This window comes from Poecilia mexicana, unplaced genomic scaffold (assembly GCF_051168715.1).
Source record: "Poecilia mexicana isolate PSO_F unplaced genomic scaffold, ASM5116871v1 scaffold_2, whole genome shotgun sequence".
Lineage (NCBI taxonomy): Eukaryota > Metazoa > Chordata > Actinopteri > Cyprinodontiformes > Poeciliidae > Poecilia > Poecilia mexicana.
Genome location: NW_028263371.1, coordinates 4,926,207 through 4,950,993, shown reverse-complemented (window position 1 = coordinate 4,950,993; position 24,787 = coordinate 4,926,207). Strand labels below are relative to the sequence as shown.

General features: G+C 39.0%; 1 protein-coding gene across 1 annotated transcript; it reads right to left on the bottom strand.

Moving 5' to 3' along the window:
• Positions 1-5,071: 5,071 nt before the first annotated feature.
• On the bottom strand, positions 5,072-18,620 carry LOC106904598 (platelet-derived growth factor subunit A-like). Its single transcript, XM_014969013.2, has 6 exons — positions 17,580-18,620; positions 17,210-17,306; positions 11,538-11,645; positions 11,207-11,400; positions 6,761-6,887; positions 5,072-5,907 (listed from the first exon to the last, which is right to left on the bottom strand). Exons 1-6 carry the CDS (start codon positions 17,640-17,642, stop codon positions 5,897-5,899), a joined length of 600 nt encoding a protein of 199 aa, XP_014824499.1. The 5' UTR covers positions 17,643-18,620; the 3' UTR covers positions 5,072-5,896.
• Between the last annotated feature and the right edge of the window lie 6,167 nt (positions 18,621-24,787).

Sequence of the window (24,787 nt, the reverse complement as noted above, 5' to 3'; positions counted from 1 at the left end):
AAAGGAGGCGTGTGGTTACAAGGTGAAGTGGGTGTTTGAGTATCTGATAATGATCAGGCAGCTATTTTCCCCCGAGGATTCATAATAATGAAGACCTGCAGCCACCAGCGCCTCGCCTGCTTCAATCAGCCATGTGGGAACAGATCTGGGAACGAGACGGGCTCATTTATAAAGCTGAAGAAGATCCAGGACGTTTGACGTGAGCAAAGATGTCTTTATTAAGGAAAGAAAAAATCTGTTTCATAGATTTGGCAAAGTTCAAATGTCCAGGTTCTGTGTTTTTCCATTCTTTTTTTTTTATTTTTTTAGCTTTTTGTGTATTTTAAACTTCACCGAATCCGAGAACATTAAAGATACGATCTACATGAGAATATCTGACGCAGTACCCAAAGCCACAAGATAATCATGGCTTTAATTAAAATGTTTCTTCTCCTTTCCATACTTTTAATGTTTTTTTAGTTCTTTTTTGTGTTCCATTTCTCCTTTTAATTTAATATGAACAGAATAATTTCACACATTGTTTGGCATTAAACATTTCATGCCTTAGTGTTTGGTCACAGATCCAATAAGTGGATCTTTATGAATATCTGCTGTATGGCTGTTTGCATGTCTCTAAAAGCGTTTATATTTCAATCTGAAGGCCTTTAAGGCTGCAGTATCTAACTTTTTGTAAAGAACATATATATTTTTTTATATATTTGCTAAAACTGTCCCCATGTTGTAAAAGGTTGTTATGAGACAGACATAATCTCTCCTAGAGCTACTATGGCCATCTGAATAAAATGCACCGCTCCTGGTCAGAAACAACCAATCAGAGTCAGGAGAGTCAGAGCAGCTTGATTTTATTTCACAGACTGTCTGTCTCATACTATCCTGTCAAGACATAGTGACAGTTTTAACAAATGTGTAAAAATATACTTAAAAAAAGTTATATACTGCAGCTTTAAGCAGGGATTTGAAACGACTCTGACCAACGTGTGTAAATGGATTTGCAATGCTCTATTAAAACACGAGAAGGCAAACAAACCGTCCGCCTGCGTCCCTTACATCAGGCTCCAGCTGTTCTCATTATAAATATGTGGGACACAGGTTGATACTTCAAAATGTCACCAGTTAATCGGGTAACTCTAGAAGTGATCCCCCCCTTCTGTTCACATCACTGTTCTCTGGAAACCAGATCCATGTAGACGGGATCCAGCACTACAACATCAGCCAGCAGTAAAACATAATCCCTGCTGCAGAATGCCAAACCTCAGCCCGCGTTGTCCAGCTCTCTGTTCCTGCTGTATCCAGTGGTGGGAATGAGGCGGACATATTCGTCTGGGAAGAAGAAAAAAAACAAAAGCTCTGACTCATGGAAATTACAAGAAGCTGCTCAGAGATGAAACCGGGCTGGGATAAAGAGTTTGATTTCTTGATTTCAAGGCAGAAGGCAGGTGATAGATGAGTTAGGTCACAGGCGTGCTTCTCGTTTTGGGGCTTTTAATGACACAAGTAAACTATTGTGCTTTGTGGTCAAATGATCACAGAACGAACAACCTCAAGGTCTTCGAAGAAAAACAAGCCTGAGTTCATTGGGCGTCTTTTTTAATCCACATAAAGCCAAAAATATACTTAGAGATTTAAAGAGACCAGCTGATATAAAATCAATATCTTTTAGTAAGTTGCTCATCAACCTCAAACATTTTTAACAAATCAGTTTCACTACATTCACTACTTTACATGAATGGTAGATTATGGTTGTGTCTCAAACCCAGCTATAGGCTTTTTCAACAGGGTCATGTTTTCAGGAAAACCCTTTTAGAGGTTTTATATCAGTCTTCTTTATCCAATAAAAATGGGTTTTAATGTGTGGGATCATTGCCCTGCTGTAAAATCCCAGTTGTGCCAAAGTTTCAACAATCTGACTTAAACTGTTACCCAAAGACAAAAGGAAGGGTGTAAGGATGTTTAGGAGCAAACCAGGAACAATCAAGGCTAACATCAGCCAAGAACTGGGAGTCCATGAGCGTCCCTGTCAACAGAAAGCTTACATTCACACCGTTCCTGGTTAGTCCGCTTTGATCCAACTCTACTCTACTCACTGTGGGTAGATGCAACCAAATCAAAGCCAGTCTTCGCTAGTGAGTGAAATGGCTTGTGGACTTTTACCAAAGACAAAAGAGACACCACTCCATTTTTGTTTACACTTTGCAAAGAAGGACATTGGTAATGTTTAGCTCACCCAAAAGGAGTTGAACATTGTCATGGACTTTTAGAGAGTTAACAAAAAGAGAAGCTCCTCCAAAATCAACATCAAGCATCTACCCACATAGACAAGATAAATGTATTGTTGAAATGTCTGATGCTCTGACGACACAGAATTTGGCCGTTTGGTCGTTTGAAGAAGGTGAGATGTAAGAAACATGTACCGACTTTTCTAGCTTAACAGAGGCAAGTGAGGCCTCCAGTGCAACACATATTGCTTTGGGGTGTTAGTGGCTACCTGGCTGAGTTGTGAAAACCCTCATGTTTTCATTTTTGTTCAGTATTCTTCAGTTGTTGTTTTTTTTACAGTTTATGGACAAGGTCTTTCACTGTAGCTCACTGGAATCCATAAGTTTCATAAATAGCTTTTTTCCGTGACACATATGAACCCCTCAGGATTTATAGATGTCATTGTCTTTGTTTCTTATTTTATTTACCTCTTTGGATTGGAACAGGATTGCTCTTTAATCTACCTCATGTCATTTCTGTTTAACTGAGTTAATTTGAGAGTCAGAGAGTTCAGCTTTCCCAAAAAGTTAATAGAATTGGCATTTATTCAGAATTTAATAAGGGGGTAAAATATTAAGAGGTAAACACAATAAATAGCTCGCTAGCTACACATTGTTTAAAAAAGCTAACTAGCTAGCTGGAAGCCATCGTTTGAAGAAGCTATTTATTGCCAGCCATAAATAGCTAGCTAGTTACCCATTTATTGTGTTTACCTCAATAAATAGCTAGCTACCTGATAGCTGAAAGGTAGCTAGCTATTAGATAGATAGACAGACAGACAGAGAGATAGACAGTGTGATCTACATTTCTTGAAAAAAAAGGTTCAAATAAACAATAACGCCTAAAAATAAATACATAATTTTCCAGTGAAAAGAAGCTTATCACGTCATCTTCACATTAAGCTTGTAAAATAACTGCTTGCATAAATGTTCTTGTGGCTTTTCCTTTAAACTGCTTCCAGTAACTCTATCTGCTGTGACCAGGCGACAGCAGCAACACCACCAGAAAAAAAACAACAAAAAAACACCTCTTGATCTCTGATTGAATTTACTCTCAGCTTCTTAAAGGCTGTGAAAGTTATGAAGGTATGAAGGTTGTGTAATCTGATCTGAAATATGTGCTAAAAAAACGGCTTGGGCTGGACGTTTTTCAGTCTATATCAGGTTGTGTTTGACCTGCGCAGCATTCGGTGCATTTTAGCTAGCCTGTTGTTAATCTGCTTAGCGGAGCTTTAGAGAGATGAAGTTTCTCCCTGGGTTACACACAAACTCTCTCACACACAAACACACAAACCTGCACTTTATCCCATCTCACCCACACAAAGACACACTAACACTGATTTAAAGTCTGTCACACACACACATTTGCACTGTAGTCCATCCTGTCTGTTTTCATTTCCTCCCTCTCACCTTTCAAACCCTGTTACAGTCTTATCCCCCATCTGTCTCCGCTCCCTCACTGTTCCCTCTCTCAAAACGAAAAAAAAAAATTGTTTTGGTGCTCCCTTGTTCACATGATACCGGTCTGGTTTATGCGTTTACTTTAACAAAATTGTGGGAAAACAGCAGAAAAAGACAGCAAATGCAAACCTTTAAAAATGTGTTTTCCAACAGTAGCCTCTTTGTTCGGCTCACACACAACCACTGAATCATGAAATTTATGTATTTACACCAGCAATTCAGTCTGGTTGCACTGCTGGCCAGTGTCTCCGCGTGGTTTGCCTCTACCAAGAGCGATATGCCAGCAAAGTTATGTAAGTTTTCACCAGCCTACCAATAAGCATTCAAGACGTCTTCTGTTAAAAGTCAATGTAAGTCGCCCACTGGCGCACACTATGGAAAATAATGGAAGTACAGATTCAAGTCCAGACAACAGAGACTTACTTGATTGCCCAGCAACGTTTCATAACTAAGAACCAGAGGTTTGGACACTCATATAAAAAACTTCAATGCTTACTTTGCACAAAGCTGTTATGGCTCCGGCTGGAGCTAGGCCAACAGATCCCAAAGAATGGCAAGATGGGCCCAGCCTCCGACTGATGCTGGATTTATGGTCTAGATTCAGTCAGGTTTAAATTAAAGAGCAATCAGCTCCAACCAGGAGAACATCCAAGAGCATGTTCTGCCCTGTTGAACTGCTTTTCTACAGACGTTTTGTGTCTGTGAACATCATCCATGTGAGCCACCTGAAATGTCTCCACCACCGGATTTATAGAGGCACCTAAGGAGAAAGTAGGTGTTGTGTCAAGCTAAATTCAGCCAGATAATGAACACTAGGTGTCCAAGGACATCTACTTGAAAGCTACAGTACTTAAGAGAGATCTTTCTCTTAGGATGCATTCACATTTTCCCTGTTTAATCCACTTTAATTTAACTCCAGTTTGTTTGTTTGTCTGGAGAGTCCACTTCGTTTGTGGAAGTGTGAATCAAACTCTGATCTGCCTACAAACCTAGGTCTCAGTTTGGTTAAAATTAAGTCTGGCACGGTCCGAATGCATATGTGGACCGGAGATTGTTCAAAAGTATTCTGGGTAAATAGGACCAAAACAAACCCACATGTCTAGCACTAGTGAGAGAAATGGCTCGTGGTCTTTTACCAAAGACAAAAGAGAAACCGCTAAAGTCTTGCCCCACCCCATTTTTGTTTCCAAAGAAGGAAGCTGTGCTCAATGTCTTCTTCAGAAGTTTTTGTGTTGTTTCCTTCAGTGGTTCTTGGCGCAGCGCCACCACAGGCGAGGAGGGGAACATGTTGGTCAGAGTGAGTTGAGAATTTTCTCAACATTTTATGCAAACTTTAGCATCTCAACCGCTACAAATTTACCAGTGGTGACAATGGTTTAACACCATTTTACTGCATGACACTTAAAATAATATGATATCTCACCAAATATTGCATCAAAACAGTATGTTATGATTTTACAAACATTGACAATTGTGATTTGATACAATGTGCTAATTTGCTAATTAAATAAATCACTTAATAGCCACAACCATAAATGAGACACATCCTAAATCATGTACTCATGTCCCAATTGCTTTGCATGTACTTTAAAAACAAGCCCTATTAATCTGATTTTATATAACAACACCAACTTGTGTTTTATATAAATATTTTTATTTGATTCAGTAAAATCCTGCTTCTATTTTTGATGAATAAAAAGTACCAGAAGTAGAAAAAAAAGACACAGCATTTAAAAAAAAGATTATAAAAATCAGGGGATATGCATAAATGTTTTACAAGAGGAAGAACAAACGTTGGAGTAGAAAACCTCAAGCCAGTCACTGTTTGAAAAAAAAAAAAAGATTTCAACCAGATGGCGATCTTTAGTGCTGAGCTGTTACTGTTCGGGTGAAGAAGCAGAGCCGCTGGTTTTTTGATGTAACGATGAAACGCATCACACATCCAAACTTTTGTCCTCTGAGTTGAGAAATGTTCTGTCTGTCTGAAGTACGTCTCTGGGCTTGGGAGATTTTCAGAATTTGCTATTTTGCAACAAACTCTTAAGTGTACACTTCAGGTCCAAATGAGTCGCACGAATCCCACACAGGTTCGAGAAAAATGCGTCCCTTCCGCAGCGGGCGGTGACAAAGTCAGAAGTGGATTTTCTGTCTCATCCACCGCAGCATCTGCCTGTCTCTGCTCACCTGATACCTGGTTAAAGAAGAGACTTTATGAATGTGAGGATGGACAAACTCATGAAGAAGCAAAAGAATTAAGTTTTCATTAATCATAAAATTGTGCAAACTAAAAGTACGAAAATAAATGTACTTAAAGGAAGCAGGCTAATTTTGAAAATAATAATAATTATGTTTTTTTGAATTAAAGTTTGAAATAGCAGAATTTCTTAAAACTACAACAGAAAAGCTTTTATCACATCACACAAGTCACGTGATCAACATCCGGCTGTTACTGCTGGTGGAAACGACAAAGAAGACAAGAACAGGAAGAAGTAGGAGGATGATGGCTTGTTTTCGTTTCTTTTGGACATTGTGCAGCTGGCTCCTCCTGAGCTCTCAACGCATCTCACAGTTCCTAAAAAGCTGTGTCATTGCAAAATGTTGCATCCATAGCCTTCCTGTAAAATCACAGACTATAATTTCCCCAAAATGCTGCATATGTCTCAAGTATAAAGGGTTTGTCTCTCCAATGCCCGAATAAGACGCCAGGTCAGAATTATAGCTTGACCAAAACTGATGAAGTTAACTGTAGCAAATTAGAGTTTGAAATTTTGGTTCAAAGAAAAAAATATTTTGGTGTGTGTTGCTGCCAGTCTTTGCCAGTATTCTACTGCAAAAAAAATATTTTTAATCTCACTGGTATTTTCCTGGTAAAATAATGGTTGTTAATAATAATAATAATAATAATAATAATAATAATAATAATAATGTCTATAAAAATAGACATTATTCAGTATTCAGTTTTAGTCCAGTAGTACATTTCAGGAGAAGTGTTGATAAATTAGTTTGAGCCATTAGCAACAGGTAGCATTCAGCGGTTTGCTCACCATTATCTCTGTCCTGGTTTTGGCTGATGTGCCTCTTGTTGTTGCACGTGCACTCTAAGTGGTCCTCCAGTGTCACCTCCACCTCCCTCAGTTTGGGCCGCCGCCTCACGTACTCCACCTTCGCCACCTGAAACCAAACACAGAGAAGCAGCATTCAGTTTCTATGCTGCTCAGATATGGAACAAACTTCCAGACAACTGCAAAACAGCCGAAACACTGAGTCCCTCTAAGTCAAGACTAAAAACTCAACACTGATGACTGTAAAGGGAGCACTTAACAAAATGCCATGTCTGTTACTGGCTTCCAAAATTGGTGACAGTATAATGTGTTTATTATTTTATGATGTAAAGCACTTTGAACTGCTTTGTTTCTGAAATGTGCTATACAAAAAACTTGATTGATTGATTAAAATGTAGATGACAAAGAAGCAGGTGAAGAAAACCTTTTTAAGCCAATAAAAACAACATCCTTTCATTCAGCTCCTTCAGATTAGCTAGCAGCAATTAGCAACCATTTGGTGGAATAGCACATCTGCTGAGCTCTTTATAAAAGCTACTTCTCAGGGAAACGTTGGTAAAAATGTTGTTAAAGGTTTAATAGAGGAGCCATGCTGTGATGACTTCCTGAAGACGGAGTTTCAGAAAGAGCAAGAGTTTCTTAAAAAGACAGAAGCCCAACTTCAAGGCGCTAAATCAGGAAGTAAAATTTATTTGAAGTCATATGTGCCTGGAAAATACATGATACCGCCCCTTTAAATATAGAGTATTTAAATGTCCAGGAAACGACCTGCGCTCAATATTCAATAAAACATAAACTTGCATAAACTTCCAAATTTCATGGAGAAATTCAGCAAGTTTGAGGAAACATGCTTGTCCGAATGTGATACCCGTGTCCATCGGCATTATGAACAGATCGTTTTACACCAACAAAACGAAACCGTAACAGGTGCTGCACAGAATATCTAGACTGCATCATTTAAAGTTGATTCATTTGTATGTGAATACTTTTTTCGGTATCAAAATGTCATTACTTCAACTTAAACTAAAAATACATTAGCTTGAGGCTCCTCCTTAACTTCCTGATCTTATGTAACACCTCCAGCCCTATGTAAACAGATGGGTGTGGCTGCTCTTGTTTGGATAAATGAATTGCATTCATAGGGACAAGAGGCTTGATTTCAGTGTCAACACTCACACACACACACACACACACACACACACACACACACACACACACACACACACACACGCCCGCACACACACACACACACACGCACACACACGCACACACACACACACACACACACACACATTCAGTGCTGCAGGAGCTGCTCTTCGTGTGTGCGCAGTAATTTAGTCCTAAAGTAGTTACATAAAGTGCGCGTGCTTCACGCTCACATTCCCAAATTGGTTGGAGCTTTAGGTCTGATTGCAACAGCGTCTCCGCTTCAAGTCTGAACAAATTCATAAACAGCCAAGCCGCCGAGGCAGGGACAGAGCGGGGTTAGCCCAGGTGAGAAACAAGAGTGAGACGCCGCTGAAAGGTGAGCCCTGCAGAAGCTGGCCTTTTTTTTAACCTTGATCCTGGATAAGACAAGGTTTGAAGCAGCAGGATTCAGAAGCAAAGACAATCTGTGAAGTTAAACTATACTTCATTTGTTCATCATAAGACTGCACAACGCAAAGTTGTGTTTGAGCTGCGGCCTGCAATGGATCCATTTTTACACTGTGTGTTTGTGTCGATGCTTTGGATGATTTATAGCAATTAACACTTTTGGGGTCACATAAAAACAGAATGAGCAAAGTTACCCTGATCCCTTCACTCAAAGCTGCAGTATGTAACTTTTATAATATATATATATATTTTTTTTTTTTGCATATTTGTTGAAACTGTCACTATTTTGTGTCAATTTAGCATGAGACAGATAATCTGGAAAAATAACATTTTCTTTCCTTCTTTCTATTTTGCTTATTTTTATGGGGAAAAGTATTCAGCATCAACAAAAACGGAACATTATCACACTTACAGCGTTGGCTAATGTCAAATCTCCACAGCAGATTAGAGGTTAATAATGTGGTTTTCTTGCTCTTTTGCAGTTAATTTTTTTTTTTTTTTTATGCATGTACGGTAACAAAGATGAAATCAAGGACGGGAATTAAAACCCCACACATCTACGCCCTCAAGGTTTAGATGTTAAAAAGAAAATCTTTGTTAGGAACAGAGAAAAAAAATAATTGCAGTTGAAAGTTTACAGTGGCAGGCTGGTGCTTGTTTAGTATTTATGTAGTTTATCTTTCAGTAGCACAGTTTATGTCTGGAGTTGGAACGTTTCTGGCTTTCAGCCACAATGTTGCTAAATGTCATGCAGATTGACCAAGAGAACCCAGTAAGGAAAATAACAATACAGGTTTTTTTGTAGTAAAGTTATCCTTTGCTACAAGTTTGAGAGTCTCTGTTGTAAGTAGAGATAAAAGTAGAGATAAAAGTTTGAAATTGGGCTCAGTGTTTTAATGTTTTTCACTTAGCAGGATGCCAACTTTGTGTGAGTAGCTGCTCTTTTACATGTTAAAGTGACATGCAGTTAGAAACATTGCATCTTATCAGAATCGCCTGAACATTGTCAGGAACTCTTCACACCCTCACTGTGAACTTTATAGAAAGATGCTATCAGGCAAACGGTGCAGCAGCTTCAAAGGCTGCATGGCTTTCTGCCTCGAGCTGAAAAAATGCTGGCAGGCTCTTAAACATGGTGCATTTTACATGAAGATCTAATGGAGATTACATTTCAAAAAGTATCTGACAATTGACCACTGCTAAAACGAAAATGGTTAATCAGGACAGACTTGTTGATTCTCATCAACAAGTCATCAACACCAATGCTGTTTTTCTTCTGAGTCCTGCCATATGGAGCAGGGATGCAGTTGTGACCGTTTACCCTCTGAATGCTGAACCTCGGCACAGGCGAGCGACTTTATTTTTGATTTCCTCTGGGAGCAGTCAAAGAATGACTCCTTTCATCTGAGATTGGGTTTCCAAAGCTTCGAAAATAAAATTTTCCTTCTCTTCTTTGTCTCTGGCAACTCTCAAGCACTCAAAAGCCCCTTCTAGCTTTCTTTTTTTCCCTATCAAATATTACAAAAAAGTATCCTTAAATCAACTTCAGTTAGTAAAGATCAGAAACATGGATTTAATTCCCAATAATGTTCAATCAATCAATCAATCAATCAATCAATCAATCAATCAATCAATCAATCAATCAATCAAGTTTATTTGTGTAGCACATTTCAGACGCCTCTGCTCTGAAAGCTAACATTTTCATAAACAAACTCACTGGCTGAATCTCAAGCATCAGTCAACACACTCATAATCACACACACACACGCACATGTACACACACGTTTGTGTGGCTATCTTTGGGGGGATTTTCCATTGACTTACATTCATTTCTAAAGCCTAAACCTTAAACTTACCCTAATCCTAACCATTACATATCTAACCCTAGCCAAAACTCAATTCACACCTTAGTCCTAAATCTGACCCCTGACTCTAAAACAGCATTTCCCCTTGTGGGGACCAGGCTTCGGTCCCACAAGGATAAGCGGGTCCCCACAACGTAGTGTCAGGAAAATGGTCCCCACAAGGTATTACAAACAAGCACACACACACGCACTCACGCACACACAGTGATTCAGCTGGTGGAAGGAGTTACTTTTGGAAGTTTCTGTGTTTATCTAAAATATAAAGACCTGCCATGTGTTTATGTTTTCACTTGTTTTGTGTGTGTGCATATAAGTCATGAATGCGTCTGTGTGTGTATGTGTGTGTGTGTGTGTGTGTGTGCAAGTCTTGAGTGTGTGCCACTAATGGAGAAATAACAGAATCCTTTTGTACATGTCAGTCAAGAAGTGAGCAGTGTTTACAAAGAACATGAAAGCTTGTTCAACGACAGTTTCTGTTTGCTGGTGTCATGGGAAAGCCATGTTGTGTTAGTGGAAGAAGGTGTTTGAATGCAAAGACGACACAGACTTCAAATACTTTGAATTATGTACTCTGCTGATTAAGTGTAGCCATCTTTAATCTTAACAAAAAAGGGAGAAATAATTCCAGTGATTCAAGGTTTAAACACAAAGATTAAACCTTGGAAAAATCAATTAGAATCACAATCTCACACTATTTTTTATTTTTAGAAGCACTCAATATAATTTAAATCAGTTTCATTCGCAATTTGAATTGATTTGATTTGGAACTGGTTTCATAAAGAGTGGAAATTTTCTTAGACAAGTAAATTAAAGTCGATTCCCACCTTACAAGATTAATTTTATAAGCGCTATTAATTATATATCTGTTTTTTTATTATCTGGCACTGAACTGAACGTTCATAAAGAGCTGAATCAGAGCAGAACTGACAGAGTAACAGATACAGTGAGGTGGGATTTTCCATTTTACCTTGACAGTACGGAGCTGCTTACGCTCCGCCTGGCACCTCATGTTGTTCGTGTTGCAGCAGCCGGTGCAACGCTTCACTTCTACGCAAGGAGGCCAGATGATGAAGTTGGCCGAAGTGGGATCCACTTGACTCCTCGGGATTTCATAAATTGTTGTGCGCACTTTGCACAAGGCTGGCACGGCTTCCTCCACCACTGGAGGGGGGGGGAGAAAAAAAGGCCTCAAATGCTTTCAGCAAGCTGTTGTTGAAGGGCTAGACTGCATAATCTTGCTACATTTGCTGTAGAAATTGATTTGAAACAGAATCATTTTGCAACTCAGCGGGCCTCACCGGTGCTTCTCCTTTGTCTTGTGTGTAAGTGTGGTTTCTTGTGAGTGGGGGAGATGTGAAAGAAGTCCTTGTGGTGGCTGTGTTTGGTCTCCTCGATCACCTCGTTCTCTGGACGGAGACAAAATAGGACACACTGTACTGCTGGGAGCACGGTAAAACACATCTTCTCAAACTCATTTCAGTGACCTTTGAGAAACTTAGATTTTCTCCAGTCTAAACTTGTTTCAAATTTAATTTTTAAAGGAGAAGTTTATAATTAAATAACCATATTGCATTTCTTATATATATATATATATATATATATATATATATATATATATATATATATATATATATATATATATATATATATATATATATGTGTGTGTGTGTGTGTGTGTGTGTGTATAATATGTCAAATATGATTTAAATGAAATTTGACTTCAAAATTTAACGTCTTGAAATTGGGGCCTCTGTCTCTTTAAGAAACTCCTGCTCTTTCTGAAGTCACAACATCACTTCTCCTCGGTGCTGTGCCTCAAAGGCGATGCTAGGTCCACCCAGGTGTTAGCTAATTGCTGCTGGCTAGTCTGAAAGAGTGGAGTGAGGGCTGCTCTGTCAGGCGAAAGCTCAGAAGCTTGGAAACTGCAGCTCCAAGGAGGAGCTATGCCTCGAAGGCGGAGCTAGGTCCACCCAGACATTTTGCGCAGCTGAATGGTTGTCATGGGAGATTAAAAGATTTCTCGAGCACTCATAAAAGAATCAAAGCAACAGACCAGGTATGTTTTCAATGAGGAAATAACATCATAACTTGATGTAAAGCTGAAAAGAGTCAATTTTACATAGTACTGCCTGTTTAAAGATGTAAACATTCGTAATTAAATATATTGGGCTTATAAGCGTCAAAGAAAATCATCAAAGAGCAAATAAAAAAATAAATCTCCATCTTGAATTGTATCACTTTTTTTGTTGTTTTATCAGAACATATACGTTTGATGAAATGCGAAAAACAAAGCAGGATGAATTCGAACTTCTCATTCAGAGGAACGTCCTCCTGATCAGAGTCTAACGAGGTTATTCTAACTCATTTATGGTGATTATACATGTCAGTACGTCACTGGGTCTTCTCCATGTGAATTTCATCTGAGAAAAACAAACCTGTCCGTGAGCGTGCAAAGAATTTCTTAAATTGAGTTTGAAAGCCAACGGGAGCTGATTGGGGTCACCCAGAGGTCGTCAGCTGAGGAAATGTTTTGCTGAGTCAGGGTTTGAGACAGTAAGAGTTTAAAACGAAGCAAACCTCTTGTTTCATTTTTTTTTTAGCACAGATGGTTAGCTGTTGTGAACTGAAATATTGATCCTATTTTGGCCATCAGAAACAATATCGTACACGATGAGTTCAAGGCTTCCGGATACTGTTTGAAACTTGTGTTTTTTTGTGTGACAGTGACTAAATGACACATTTGACACATTTAGGACCACATTAGACAGCTGGTTTCAATCTGACTGGATTGTATTAGTATGAATTTTATTTATTGTGTCTTCTTGTATAATAAAATTGAAAAATGCTTGTTTTTCTTCTAACATTATTTGAAATCTAAATTTGTTGTGAATTGGTGTTACATAAATTTATAAAGCTAGTCTACATCATTCTTGCAAGACGAATTAAAAAGTAGGCAGGCAGAACATATCGCACATGTTGGTGTCCCTCAGGGTTCTGCTTTAGTTCCCAGGTTTTTTTTTCACACAAACAAGCTCCGTTGGGGAGCGATATGATCAGGAAATGAGCAATTATTTTCATTTTATTGATGATGAAACCCAGTTTTAGCTTTCTGTTGAGGAATAAAAGACTATTCACCTGTTGAATTAACAATCTATTTAAGTTAGGTCAAACCCAAAGTTGTTGTCCTTAAATCCCAACTTGGAAACTTGGAAAGTCCAAGTTTGGTTTCATGGTTTCTACTGAGGTTGTTCCATGTAACACCTCCAGTGAATAATGAAGTTCAGAACTGTCTCCATCTCTGTCAAATCTTCACGGTGAGATTGAAGAAAAATGAATTCATGAATTCTTCCCTTATGGATTGGAATACTGCCGTAACATTTGAGTGCCTGACTCATAGATCCTGTGTTGAATCTATGAATTAATTTTGAAAATTCAACTGATTCTCAGGTACAGAATGAGACGCAGTCTTCAAACTCTGGAATCAGCTCATTGCCTGGATCCTCAATAGTTATTTACTCTTTGCTTTTAACTATAGACTAAAACCCAGTTTTGTCAGTATTTCCAGTTTTTACGATGTGTTTGTGACTAGTTTGGTTTCCTGCTTTGTTCATCATTTTACTTCCTTTAAAAAAACTCACATTTGCTGCATTGAAACCATTTTTTCTTCCTTTTTTGCTTATTTCATCACTGCAGTACCAGATCTACATGTGAATCCAGCAGTTGATGAGAGACTCAAAGATGAATGACAAATGTGTGTGTCACCGGCACACATTTGTCCAGACATCTAACAAACCAATAACAAAAACTGTAAAGATGACCGGTCCGACAACTGAACTTGGCGGGACACCCCTTACATTACGTTACGTTACATTACGTTACGCTATGTTACATTACTCCTTACAACATTAGAGATAGGCGACGCTGATTCCATCAAAAACAATCAAGTCTAATGGAGAAATATGATTCTATTCAAAGAAAACCTATACAAAGAAAAATCATATTATACAAATTTGCAAACGACTCATAATTTCCACATAAAAGCTGTTTGTACAGTTTATCCCAACCAAGAATTTGCAGCTCAGATCTTTTTGTGGTAATGACTCTAACTTGTTTCTGTGACGGTACACATATTTTTTATTTGTGCAGATATTCACACAGTGTGCTGGCTGACCCGACAGAGTCCGCCCCTGACCATCTCCCTCTCTCCGTCTCGCTCCTCTTGTGGCCTGACATGCTGGAATTCCAGCATGAATTATACATAGCAACACAGCAGCCTTGCAGTGAGCCCTTCTCTCAAACTAATAATGGGCAGCATGACAACAGTATAATGAAGTGAGCCACTTGACCCCCACTGAGCCTGGGGAGCTGTCACACTCTGAATTTGCATCTCAATGATGCCAGGATTAATGGTGGCACCGATCTTTACCGAAAGACAAGAAAAAAAAAAGAAGCACTGAACGTCTCACGAGAAATGAAACGATTTAAATTTTTGAAGTGCTGCAGAAGTCAGGGGGATTTTTTTGTCTGTGTGTTTTTGTTTTTCTTCACTAATTCATCCAAATGTGGTTTTGTGTTCTCTGTTTGCACTTCCAGGTCAAACCTTTAGCTAACAAGTGGGAAAGGAACAAAGATGATTTAAACTGGGGTTTTTTAAAAAAAAAAAAAAAAAAAAAAGGAAAAGGTTTGGCTTCCAGCAGCATCTGGAAAGGAATCCCAGTAATGAGAGATGATTCACTATCTTCATATTCTGCCATGAACGACATGAAAATAATACTTTAATACTTCAGTCTTTCAAGGAGCAAACGGAGGTCAAAGCAGGGCAAAGAACGGCAGACCCTAGCTCACGGTGGCTAACGCTTCATAACTAGCCAAGCTACTCTGGATTCAAAACTTGAGGTGTTTCTCAAAGGGTTTCTGTCAATGTTGTTTTAAATCAAGAGGTTTGTAAACTATATTTGTATAGACAATAATCAAATATGTTTCCTGTATGCCTAGAATAGTTTGTCTGACTATTAGCAGAATTTTTAGGTAAACCAAGGCTTCAAAGTCTTAACATTTCAAAAACCACTATACGTTCCTACATTTCAAAGACCTCTTGATGAGGTATTGTAGGACGTTTTCTCAGACTGCAAGAAGCACTGAGTAAGCCGGCACTGCCCCTCCCCCAACCGTTGCTGAGCACTGTTGGTCAGCTGGCTGAAAAAAAAGGCAGCTGCACTGTTTTTAGCGTAAATTAACCAGCTAAAATGTGCATCCTATACTCCCAATGTAACTCTGTAAAGACGAGAAGGACAAAATAACAAACATTCTAAGTTTGTATATCAAAATATTTTGTTAGGTTCCGTGTTTCTGTATGTTTATTTTTGAGTTTTTCTATGTTTTCCTGTTTCCCTGTGAGTCTCTGTCCTGTCCTCCCCGTTGATTGCTCCCCAGGTGTGTCTCATTCCCTTAATTACCCCGTGTGTATTTTAACCCACCTGTTGTCTGTGTTCCTCGTCGGGTCCTTGTCGTTGTCTATGTCTAGTCGGCACTCTCCAGTGGAACTGGCAAGTCCTGGTTTGTGCTGGCTCCCGTTTAGTCCGTTTTTCCAGTAGAACTGTTTAAGTCCTGGTTTGCGACGCTCTTGTTCGATGCTGTCAGTTGCTACCGGTTGTTAGCTGCGTGCTAGTTGTTCCTGCCGTGCTGCCTGACTTGGACTCTGAGTTATCTTCATCATTAAATTCATTATCTTCACCATAACCTGGGTTCTCTGCGTCTCTCCTCACCACCACCAACCACACTTCATGACATATTTAATAAAAAATGACATGCAGAAAAAGAATTTTACATAAAATCAAGAAAATTGTGGGCAACCGGTCTCTGCCAATTCTCTTGAGAAAAAACAGAGTTTCTTTAGTCAGAGGCTCCTTGAAATTCACCGTGAAACAGACTGCTACAGGGAATCTTTCCTGCCCCTACCCATAACCACCTACTATAACTCCTTGAAGAATTGTGAATTATTATGAATTAATTTAACTTTGGAATCAATAACATAGTTTTGAATTTGAACTGACTACCAATAAGTAATTGGACTTGATAAAAAGAAACATTATTGGCCTCTGCAGTAACAATAACCATATTTTAATATTAAAACAGCAGTAGAAATAATTGTGTCTTTTCCCTGATTCACAAAATAATTATATTACGGCAAGCATTTTTGTTTGAATTTATTATGCCATTTCTGGCAACTGAGACCCACCCAAGACCAGAACCGTGTGGGACCCCTAAAGGGAAGTCAGAGAAAAAGGATTTATTCCTATTTATCTATATTCTTATTACATTGTTTACATGCTTAGAAACTATATTTATTTCTATTTTTTCACTTTATTTCTACTTTCTAAATGCAAAATGAAACTATGTTATTGAAAATTCCTTTCAAAGCAGTTCTTGCATGAATGTTGCCATTGACCAACTCCCCATTGATCGTGTGAGAATAAAAACATTAGACATCTCATCTTTTAAGGCAACATTGATAGACAAATAAGTTGTTGCTTGGGCACCCATATTTTAAATGCCCCCCTGTGAAAGAGCCCATCAAAATGTAATGGTTTGGATAACATCTTAAGTGTTATTTCTTTAATCTACTGTTTTGTGGTTGTACATAAGTTACCTCATCTCATATTTTAAATTAAAAATGCAACTCAATTTGTTTAAACTCCCCTGTTGTGTTCATTAATCAACGTACTAACGGTCAGTATCAGACGGAGGACTAGCTAAAAAAATAATAATGCTAAGTTGGTTTACTGCTAATTTAGTCGTTTCCAGTGTGTTTTCGTTACCTCGAAAAACCTGAGGTTCATTTCAAACAAGAGTAATTTAAACCATATCTTTCGCTGAATTAGTTTTAATAATAAATGTATAAGGACAACAGGTGATTTGGAGGAGGGCGAGATGCTGTATTAAAAAAAAAATTAAAAAAAAGGTGCTTTACCTACGGTGTCCATTTCTAGCAGCCGCTGGAGGTCGCTGATACTGCGGATCTCGCTGCGGGACAGCCGCTCCAGCAGCTCCTGAGGGAGAGGAGACTCCTGTACAGACACACAGTTATCACATTAATTCAGAGTAAAATATGTAAGTGCGAAGTGGTGCAAAAATATTAATCGTGTAAACATCATTCATCCTAAAAAAAAAAAAAAAAAAAAGCCCTGAAGCAGACTCTGGTTTGCTCTTTTGCAAAGCAACAAAAGCACAATTTATGATAATCCTACACGCCCCTAATTAAACTGCAACGTGAAACTAGGACGACGTACGGCGTCTCAAATCTGAAGGTAAATCGGCGAGTCGTTATTTTCAAGGCTCACCTCGGCAGCGGTGCGTAATAGGCAAAAGAAGCCGGTCAGGAGGTGGAAGACCGCGGCTTTCATCTCCTCTCAGGTCCGCTGCATGAGCACGACGAGGCGAAACTCCGGTGCAGGAGCCGGGCTGCTGCTGCTCCCTGGTCCTCACAGCTTTCAACCATCCCTTGGAAGGAAAAGCTGCCTCCAAAACCTTAGACGAGGCGACTCCAGCTCAATATTCAAGTCAGGTTGTAGACCATAAGAGAAACTAAATGAAGAGTGCGGTCTGGTGCTTCTGATACAAGTCACTTAAAGTGACAAAATGACCAAATCTTTTCCAAGAGAGATTCCCAATAAAAACCCACTAGCAGAAAAACATCTGAATGGGAAAACCCAAATAAAACGGAGGCAGATGATCTCCAGCAGTTCTTTGCTTCAGATTCACAGGTGAACAAATAAAGTTTATCAAAAATATATACATATATATTTTTTTACACACATCCAGAAATCCAGTTCTGTTCACAGCGGGATCCGGTCCAAATTCACACACTTTATTCCACCTGCAGCGTTTGGTCTAACCCTCAGCGTGTCGACGGAACCACGAACATGTGGAACCTCTTCTGCTTCAATCAACTGCAGCCAAACTGAAACAGTTGGTAAATATGTCGGGAAATCCGCAGCGCAGCCCCCGACAGGAGATGGCAACGAGCTCCACGCGCGGCTGTGATCTTCGGGGTGAATGAGCACGAGATGCTTCAGTCCCAGAATATAACGCTGCGCGCCCTCGAGGCTCTGGACGCGTGAGCGCGCTTTGCGTATCGGTAGCCGCGTAAAGAAAAAAAGAAAAGAAAAAAAAAAAAGAGGAATTCTCCAAGTTTCTGCAGCTGCGCAGATTTTGGTCAAAATATAGAGTCTCCCCACTGGTCCCAGTTTGGAAAACAGCTGGAATGTCATTGGGCTAATGTGGAAAATGAAATGATTTGGAAAAATGTTTGAATTTTCAGACTTTATATCTAGACATTTAACCCATTTATCCATGCAGCTCTTTCCTTCGTTCCTTTTATCCTTCCTTCCTTTCTTTCTATCATTGTAGATTAACTGTATATATTTGTGATTAATTTGATAATTACTTCAGCAAGTCACTGCTTTTTCTCTGTTAATCTTTGCCCAAACTTTTGTGACATTGGATGTAGGTTGTATTTTGTGTCTTTAGCTGCTCTCATCTTGGCCACAACGCCTTTTTAAATGACATTTCAACATTTATGGGTCTTATAATGTAATATTATATATTAATATAATAATAATAAAAAAATAATACAGTAATAAAATAATAATAAAGTAATAAAATACAGAGTCAGACGGGACTGAGAACTGTCGATATTTGAGCCCCCCAAAAATGTCTATGAAGATAGAAAGAGAAACAAATATGGAGCAACTCTATCATTTAGCTGAGATAAGCAATATTTACATTAAACATTGTTATAAAATCTATATGGCCTTTTTTTTTAGAAATGGGATGAACCATCACAATCAAACAAAACCAACAGCTTGGTGAAGTGGATGTGCTGCAGTGATATTTATGACATTTATTAGGTGATTCATGACCTACTAAACAATTTCCACACAAGTTTTCTTGAGGGTCCAAATCACATAGTTGGAAACAGGTTTGCAAAAACCACAGATGCACGAGCCTTAGGAGCGTGAGGGAGAGGAAGCAGGAGTGTGTGTCAAACAAATTAGCGGCCATGTCAGATGCTGACTTGTTGTGAAATGAAGGGCATTGATGATTGTTCATGCTGGACATAATAACTGGGCTCAGATTTGCTGCTCTCCCATGATCCATCACACGGCCAAGGTTGCAGAAACTTTCAGCAAAGAACCAAAAAGTTTACATATATGATGTTTTAAAATAACTGGAGACATAAAATCAAATGGAACTGGATGATTTTCAGCATATTTGTGATCAGACAGTCGAAAAAGAAAGAAATTGGATCAATTAATGAACCAATTCTAACAGATTCTGCTCATGATAAAACTCTTTGGTTTGCAGTTCAATCAGGCTGTGAGAGAGCGAGACTGTTTGTAGCTAACAGGAAGGCTGAACATGATTTGTCAAACTATAAACATTTGATAAATTCGCATAAAATATTTCCAGTGCTCTACTTATATCTTTTAAATCCCCTATAGAGAAATTATAAGCGGACAGAAACATTATGAACAAGTAAGAGCTTAAAAACCAGAGATCAGAAACATGCAGCGAAATTCAGACTTATGAATGTCTATAATAAATATTTCCCCCTGAAGAGATGAGACGATCAAATGAGTGGAACATCAAACCAAACTGTTTCATGAATGACCTTTTGTAATTGTAATGGGACATTATCCTGTATTTACAAGATCATGCTTTGATCTTACTACATCATACTCAGGATTTGTTCACACGCTGCGTTAACGACAAATCTGTCAAATCTGATGTTTGTTTTGATCATGATCCCAAATGCAGAACGGCAGAGACGTAGTAAACGAAGGAAGTTTAATGGAAAAATGGTGGATAAGCAAAAAACAGAGGGAGCCAGGGCAGAACAAAAACCACAAATCCAAGAAAAAAAGCCAGCAGGGAACACGGGGGAAGAAATGGGAAAGAAACTGAGAAAATTACAGGATTTAACAAGAGAAATTAGCAAAGAGTGAGAGGAGTGTTAAAGTATTTAAGTATTGGGAGAGCGAATGTGGAACAATGGAGCTGGGCTGATTGGATAACTGACTACAGGTGTAAGAAGAGATAGAGAGAAAGAGAGATAAACTGGCACTAGAAAATAAATAAATAATAAGAAGAAATAAACTAGAATCATGAACTATGGACTGAGATAATGTAAAACAGAAACAAGGCTGATCCAAACAAAGAAAGAGACAGAATCATAAACAAACCTCAAAACAAAGTCCGGATCTTAACGAAATCAGAGTAAATCCCAGTTCATTTAGAAAGAAGAACTGAAAAAGATTAAGTCTTTTCCTGCAACGTGCTATTTAATTAAACAAACTCCCTGCGACATTGTGTATAAACTGAGAGTGAGTGAGAAAAAAAAATCAGAAGTGGTTCTTTGGGTCAGGGTGTGGGGAAAATATAAAAGACTTTGGGCTTCTTTTTCTTTTTCTGATCTAATGCTTCATAAAACCCAGCCTCAAGCTCTCCAGCACACACACACACACACACACACACACACAATTATTTCCCCTTTTGTTGGCTTCTCGTTGGCATGCGCGCACATCCTCCCTGACCTTACGCACTCTCACTTAGGCATTCGGAGTAAATTCGCTTTGACTGTTGTCCAAGTTTTAACGTCAGGACAAAACGACCAGACGGAAACTCCTGGCCAACAATGGAAGAGAGGAGATCATCTCAGATTCAGAAGAAAAGAGTAATTTGATGAATATGAGCTTGAGTTGGACCAAACTTCTCCCCCTTCCCTCAATTAAAAGTCCAGTTAGTCCAACATAGACGCACAAACACTTCATAAGAGCAACAACAACAACAATATCAAGAAAGTCCACTGCTGTGTCCGAACCTCCATAAGAGGCCTCAGCGTAAAAATACACATATACAAAGAGATAGAGGGAGAGAAGGAGAGACAAAGAACCGGAAAGATGGAGGGGTAAATGGGTCAGAACCGACTCGGATCTTGAATGGCATCGCTGGCGCCGTGACGCAGTCACTTCCTCTCGACAGCAGCTTCTTTGAACTGCGTTGCTCCCCAGTCCGTTTCTTTTCTGTCTTTCTTTTTTTTCTACCAAAGTTGTTTGGGGACAGCGAGACTCGAGCATCAAGAAGAAAGTGAGCAGAAAACATTTACTTTTTAAGACGATATTCTTTGTCTTAAAAAAAAGTCATAAAGTCGCTGTGAAAATGAGCCCCAGGTTCTGTTTTTCAGAAGAGATGTTGATAGTTTTAATCAGCTAATTATTTTAATAAAACTAAGGGCAACACACTTTCCTTTCCTTTCCTTTCCTTTCCTTTCCTTTCCTTTCCTTTCCTTTCCTTTCCTTTCCTTTCCTTTCCTTTCCTTTCCTTTCCTTTCTTTTCCTTTCCTTTCCTTTCCTTTCCTTTCCTTTCCTTTCCTTTATATGGTTAAAATACCGGTCAAACATATTACAATAAATAATAATAACAGAGCAGGAAGAGACCAAATAAAATCATTTTCTGTTTATCAGTTACATCACCAACAAATCCATGAATTATTTCAACATAAAGACATTTCTTTAAGGTGAAAGTTCTGGTCTGTTTCTCCTCTAAAGGCCCTGACATTGTGAGAATGTCACTGGTAAGTTTGTGAAAGGTAATAACTAATTATAACTAAATATGGGATTTGTTCTACAATAAATGATCAAATTTATGCATCTGAAATTAAAGATGGATTATGTTAAGACTTTTTACACATTTGTGGGCCCCTGTTTTAATCTTTATCTTGACTGGTCTTTCTCAAAACGGTACCTGGAGTGTTGCCTTGATTGTTTCATGCATGTTTGAGAAATCCTTTAATCTTCCATGGCAACCATCCAGCTCTGCAAAATGCCTGGGTGGACCTAGCTCCGCCTTCAATGTCAAAGCTCCTCCTCTGAGCTGCAGTTTCCAAGCTTCAGTGTCACAGTGCACCCCTCCCCACACTCGGCTGCTTCAGACTAGTCAGCAGCAATTAGCAAACACCTGGTGAAACTGCCTATCAGTGGAGATCATTGTATCTTAAAGGGTTAATAGAGGAGACATGTGATGACTTCCTGAAAGCACAGCTTCTTAAAGGGACACAGGTCCGATTTCAAGGGATTAAATTACAAAATCAAATTTCTTTTAAGTTATATCTGATATATGTAGCATTTTTATAATAACTGAAGTTTAGTTACTTGGTTGTGCTATAAAATGAAAATACATGGCTAGAATACACACAAAACTGTCCCTTTTAAGGCAAAAGCGATTAGTAATCACTTTTAAGTCATCACATTATTTTCTTTAGCTAATTTCTTTAAAGAATAGAATAGTACAAAAATGTCATTTAACTCAATCTGAATTTCTGAATAAAATATAGAATATAGAAAAAAAGTAAAAGAAGCAAGAATATGCAGCAATATGTATGTGTTGAGTAGAAAGCGTACACTTATACCATCTGCATAGCATGCATCCATTGTCTACACCAGTGGCATCCAGACTTTTTGCCCCTGGGACCAAAACTGGCTAATTTAAACTAGTGGCAGGCCACAAAAATAATTAAATGAATGAATAATGTCTGTAAACACCCAGGTTCCTCACTGCAGATGGCAAAACCAAGATTCTGTTTTCACATGCATGATTATACAAGATTATTTTCTTGTTGCTGTTTTGACTGTTGGATACATTAAAAAAATTAAATCTACAAGTCCTTAATGATCCAAAACATAAACAAGGCTTCAGACTGCGGCCTTATTAAAAGAAAATCAGACAATTTCCAAACTCCCAAACATCTCTTTATCACCGTCATTCTCTATATCTGTTGACGAAACTCGTATTGTTCTTGACTTGTGACTTGGGGACAGACCAAAATCATTTCAAGAGCCACAAATGGCCCCCAGACCACACTTTGGACACCCGTTGTCTAACCTCTCTCATCCTTCCACGGTTTCTCCAGCAGCTGCTTAGCGATAGGCAGGTATGTCCTGGACGGGTCACGAGCTCAACGCAGGACAGACGTCCATTGGACACAAACATTGATACCTAAAGGCAAATTTGGAGAGACCAATTCTGTCCCCAACGTGACGTGTTTTGGGAGCGTGGTACCTGGAGTACCCGAAACAAGAACACCCAACAACCACGCAGAAAGGACCGCAGGACAACCCGGGCCAGAACACATAGCTGACTCAGCTTTTTCCATCTGCTCTCCCGTTGGACGCGAGACAAAGAGACATAAAAATCACAGGCAGATTTTAGGAGGAGGCTGGAGCAGATTTGGGTAAAATGAGCATTTAGGAAACAGAGAGGGAATTAAAGTTAATCTATTAAAGACGAAGGGGGGAAAAAAAACATCAAAAAAAACATTTTATGAACAGTGTGGTGGTTAAGGGGCTATCCCCACATTTATTTATGGTGGCAGAAAATAATAAAAAAAACTAACACTTTAAGAAACTTTCCTTCTCTCTTCACTTCAGTCCACATGAAACTAAAAGAAAAAAAAACAACACACTTTTGCTGCTGTCCCCAGAATTTGTCCACAGTTGGACACTTGCCAGAACCAGTTGTGCGGGACATGACATGATTGGTCATGAGCCAAGTGGGGCTTTACGAGGGATTATCGTATAAAACATGCTAGGATTTACCCGTTCGCCCTCAACCACTCCACCAAACCATCACCAACCAACCGACTGTTCGTGACAGAGTCAGAGAGAAGGATTTTCTGACGTCCTTCTGTTTGAGGAAGTGAAAACACGGGACCCTTGTGCTGAACGAGCTCCGGGTCGTGGAGACAGAAAAGCCACTCAGCTGAAGAAGTCATGCAGTTAGCAGCGCCGGACCTCCCACCACTCTGAGTCGGATTTGCTAACTAAACTGGAAAGCCCTTGGAGGGGAAAATGCCTCTGTGCCCACAAAGCTTTTTTTAATTCTGCTACTCAATGAAAAGATAAATATTTATACACGCTTCATGTCACAGATGTATCTGGATTAAAATGCCGGTGATGGTACGGAAATCCATACTCATGGGAACAAGGTTGCTTTTCACAAAAGAAAACCCACCTTACAGTCCCGATGTGGTTTTTATTGTAACTCAGATTAATGAGGCGTAGCCTCATTAGTAAGGATTACAGTGATTTATTATTGCCAAAACAGGTGAAAATAACCCAGATTAAAGTCAAATAAAACAATGAATGTGGGAAGCGGAGGTAGGAATTTTTCCTGCTGCGGGACAGACACAACCTCACCATCTTATCGGACTCTCCAAGACCAAACATTGTTTCATTGAGGACTTCCTGTCCTGCTTATGTGTCTCTAATCCCCCCGCCCCTCACTGCAGATGGCAAAACCAAAATTCACTTTTCACATGCAGTGCCTTGAAAAATGACGAAAAATGAATATTTTGAGTATTTTGTCAATGTGTGACAGACCAACACTAAATCACTAAATAAGGAAACAGTTGAGTTTGTCTTCACATTTCTCCTTACTCTGTTACTCCTGAATGAAACTCAGTATAACCACCCTAATTAGCGGATTAATC

Excerpts from the sequence above, each read along its gene's own strand:
- LOC106904598 (XM_014969013.2), bottom strand. The coding sequence starts at position 17,642 with ATGAAAGCCGCGGTCTTCCACCTCCTGACCGGCTTCTTTTGCCTATTA. Across the intron at positions 17,307-17,579 it reads TATTACGCACCGCTGCCGAG|GAGTCTCCTCTCCCTCAGGA; the intron begins GTGAGCCTTGAA and ends GTGTCTGTACAG. Across the intron at positions 6,888-11,206 it reads AGCAGCTCCGTACTGTCAAG|GTGGCGAAGGTGGAGTACGT; the intron begins GTAAAATGGAAA and ends GTTTGGTTTCAG.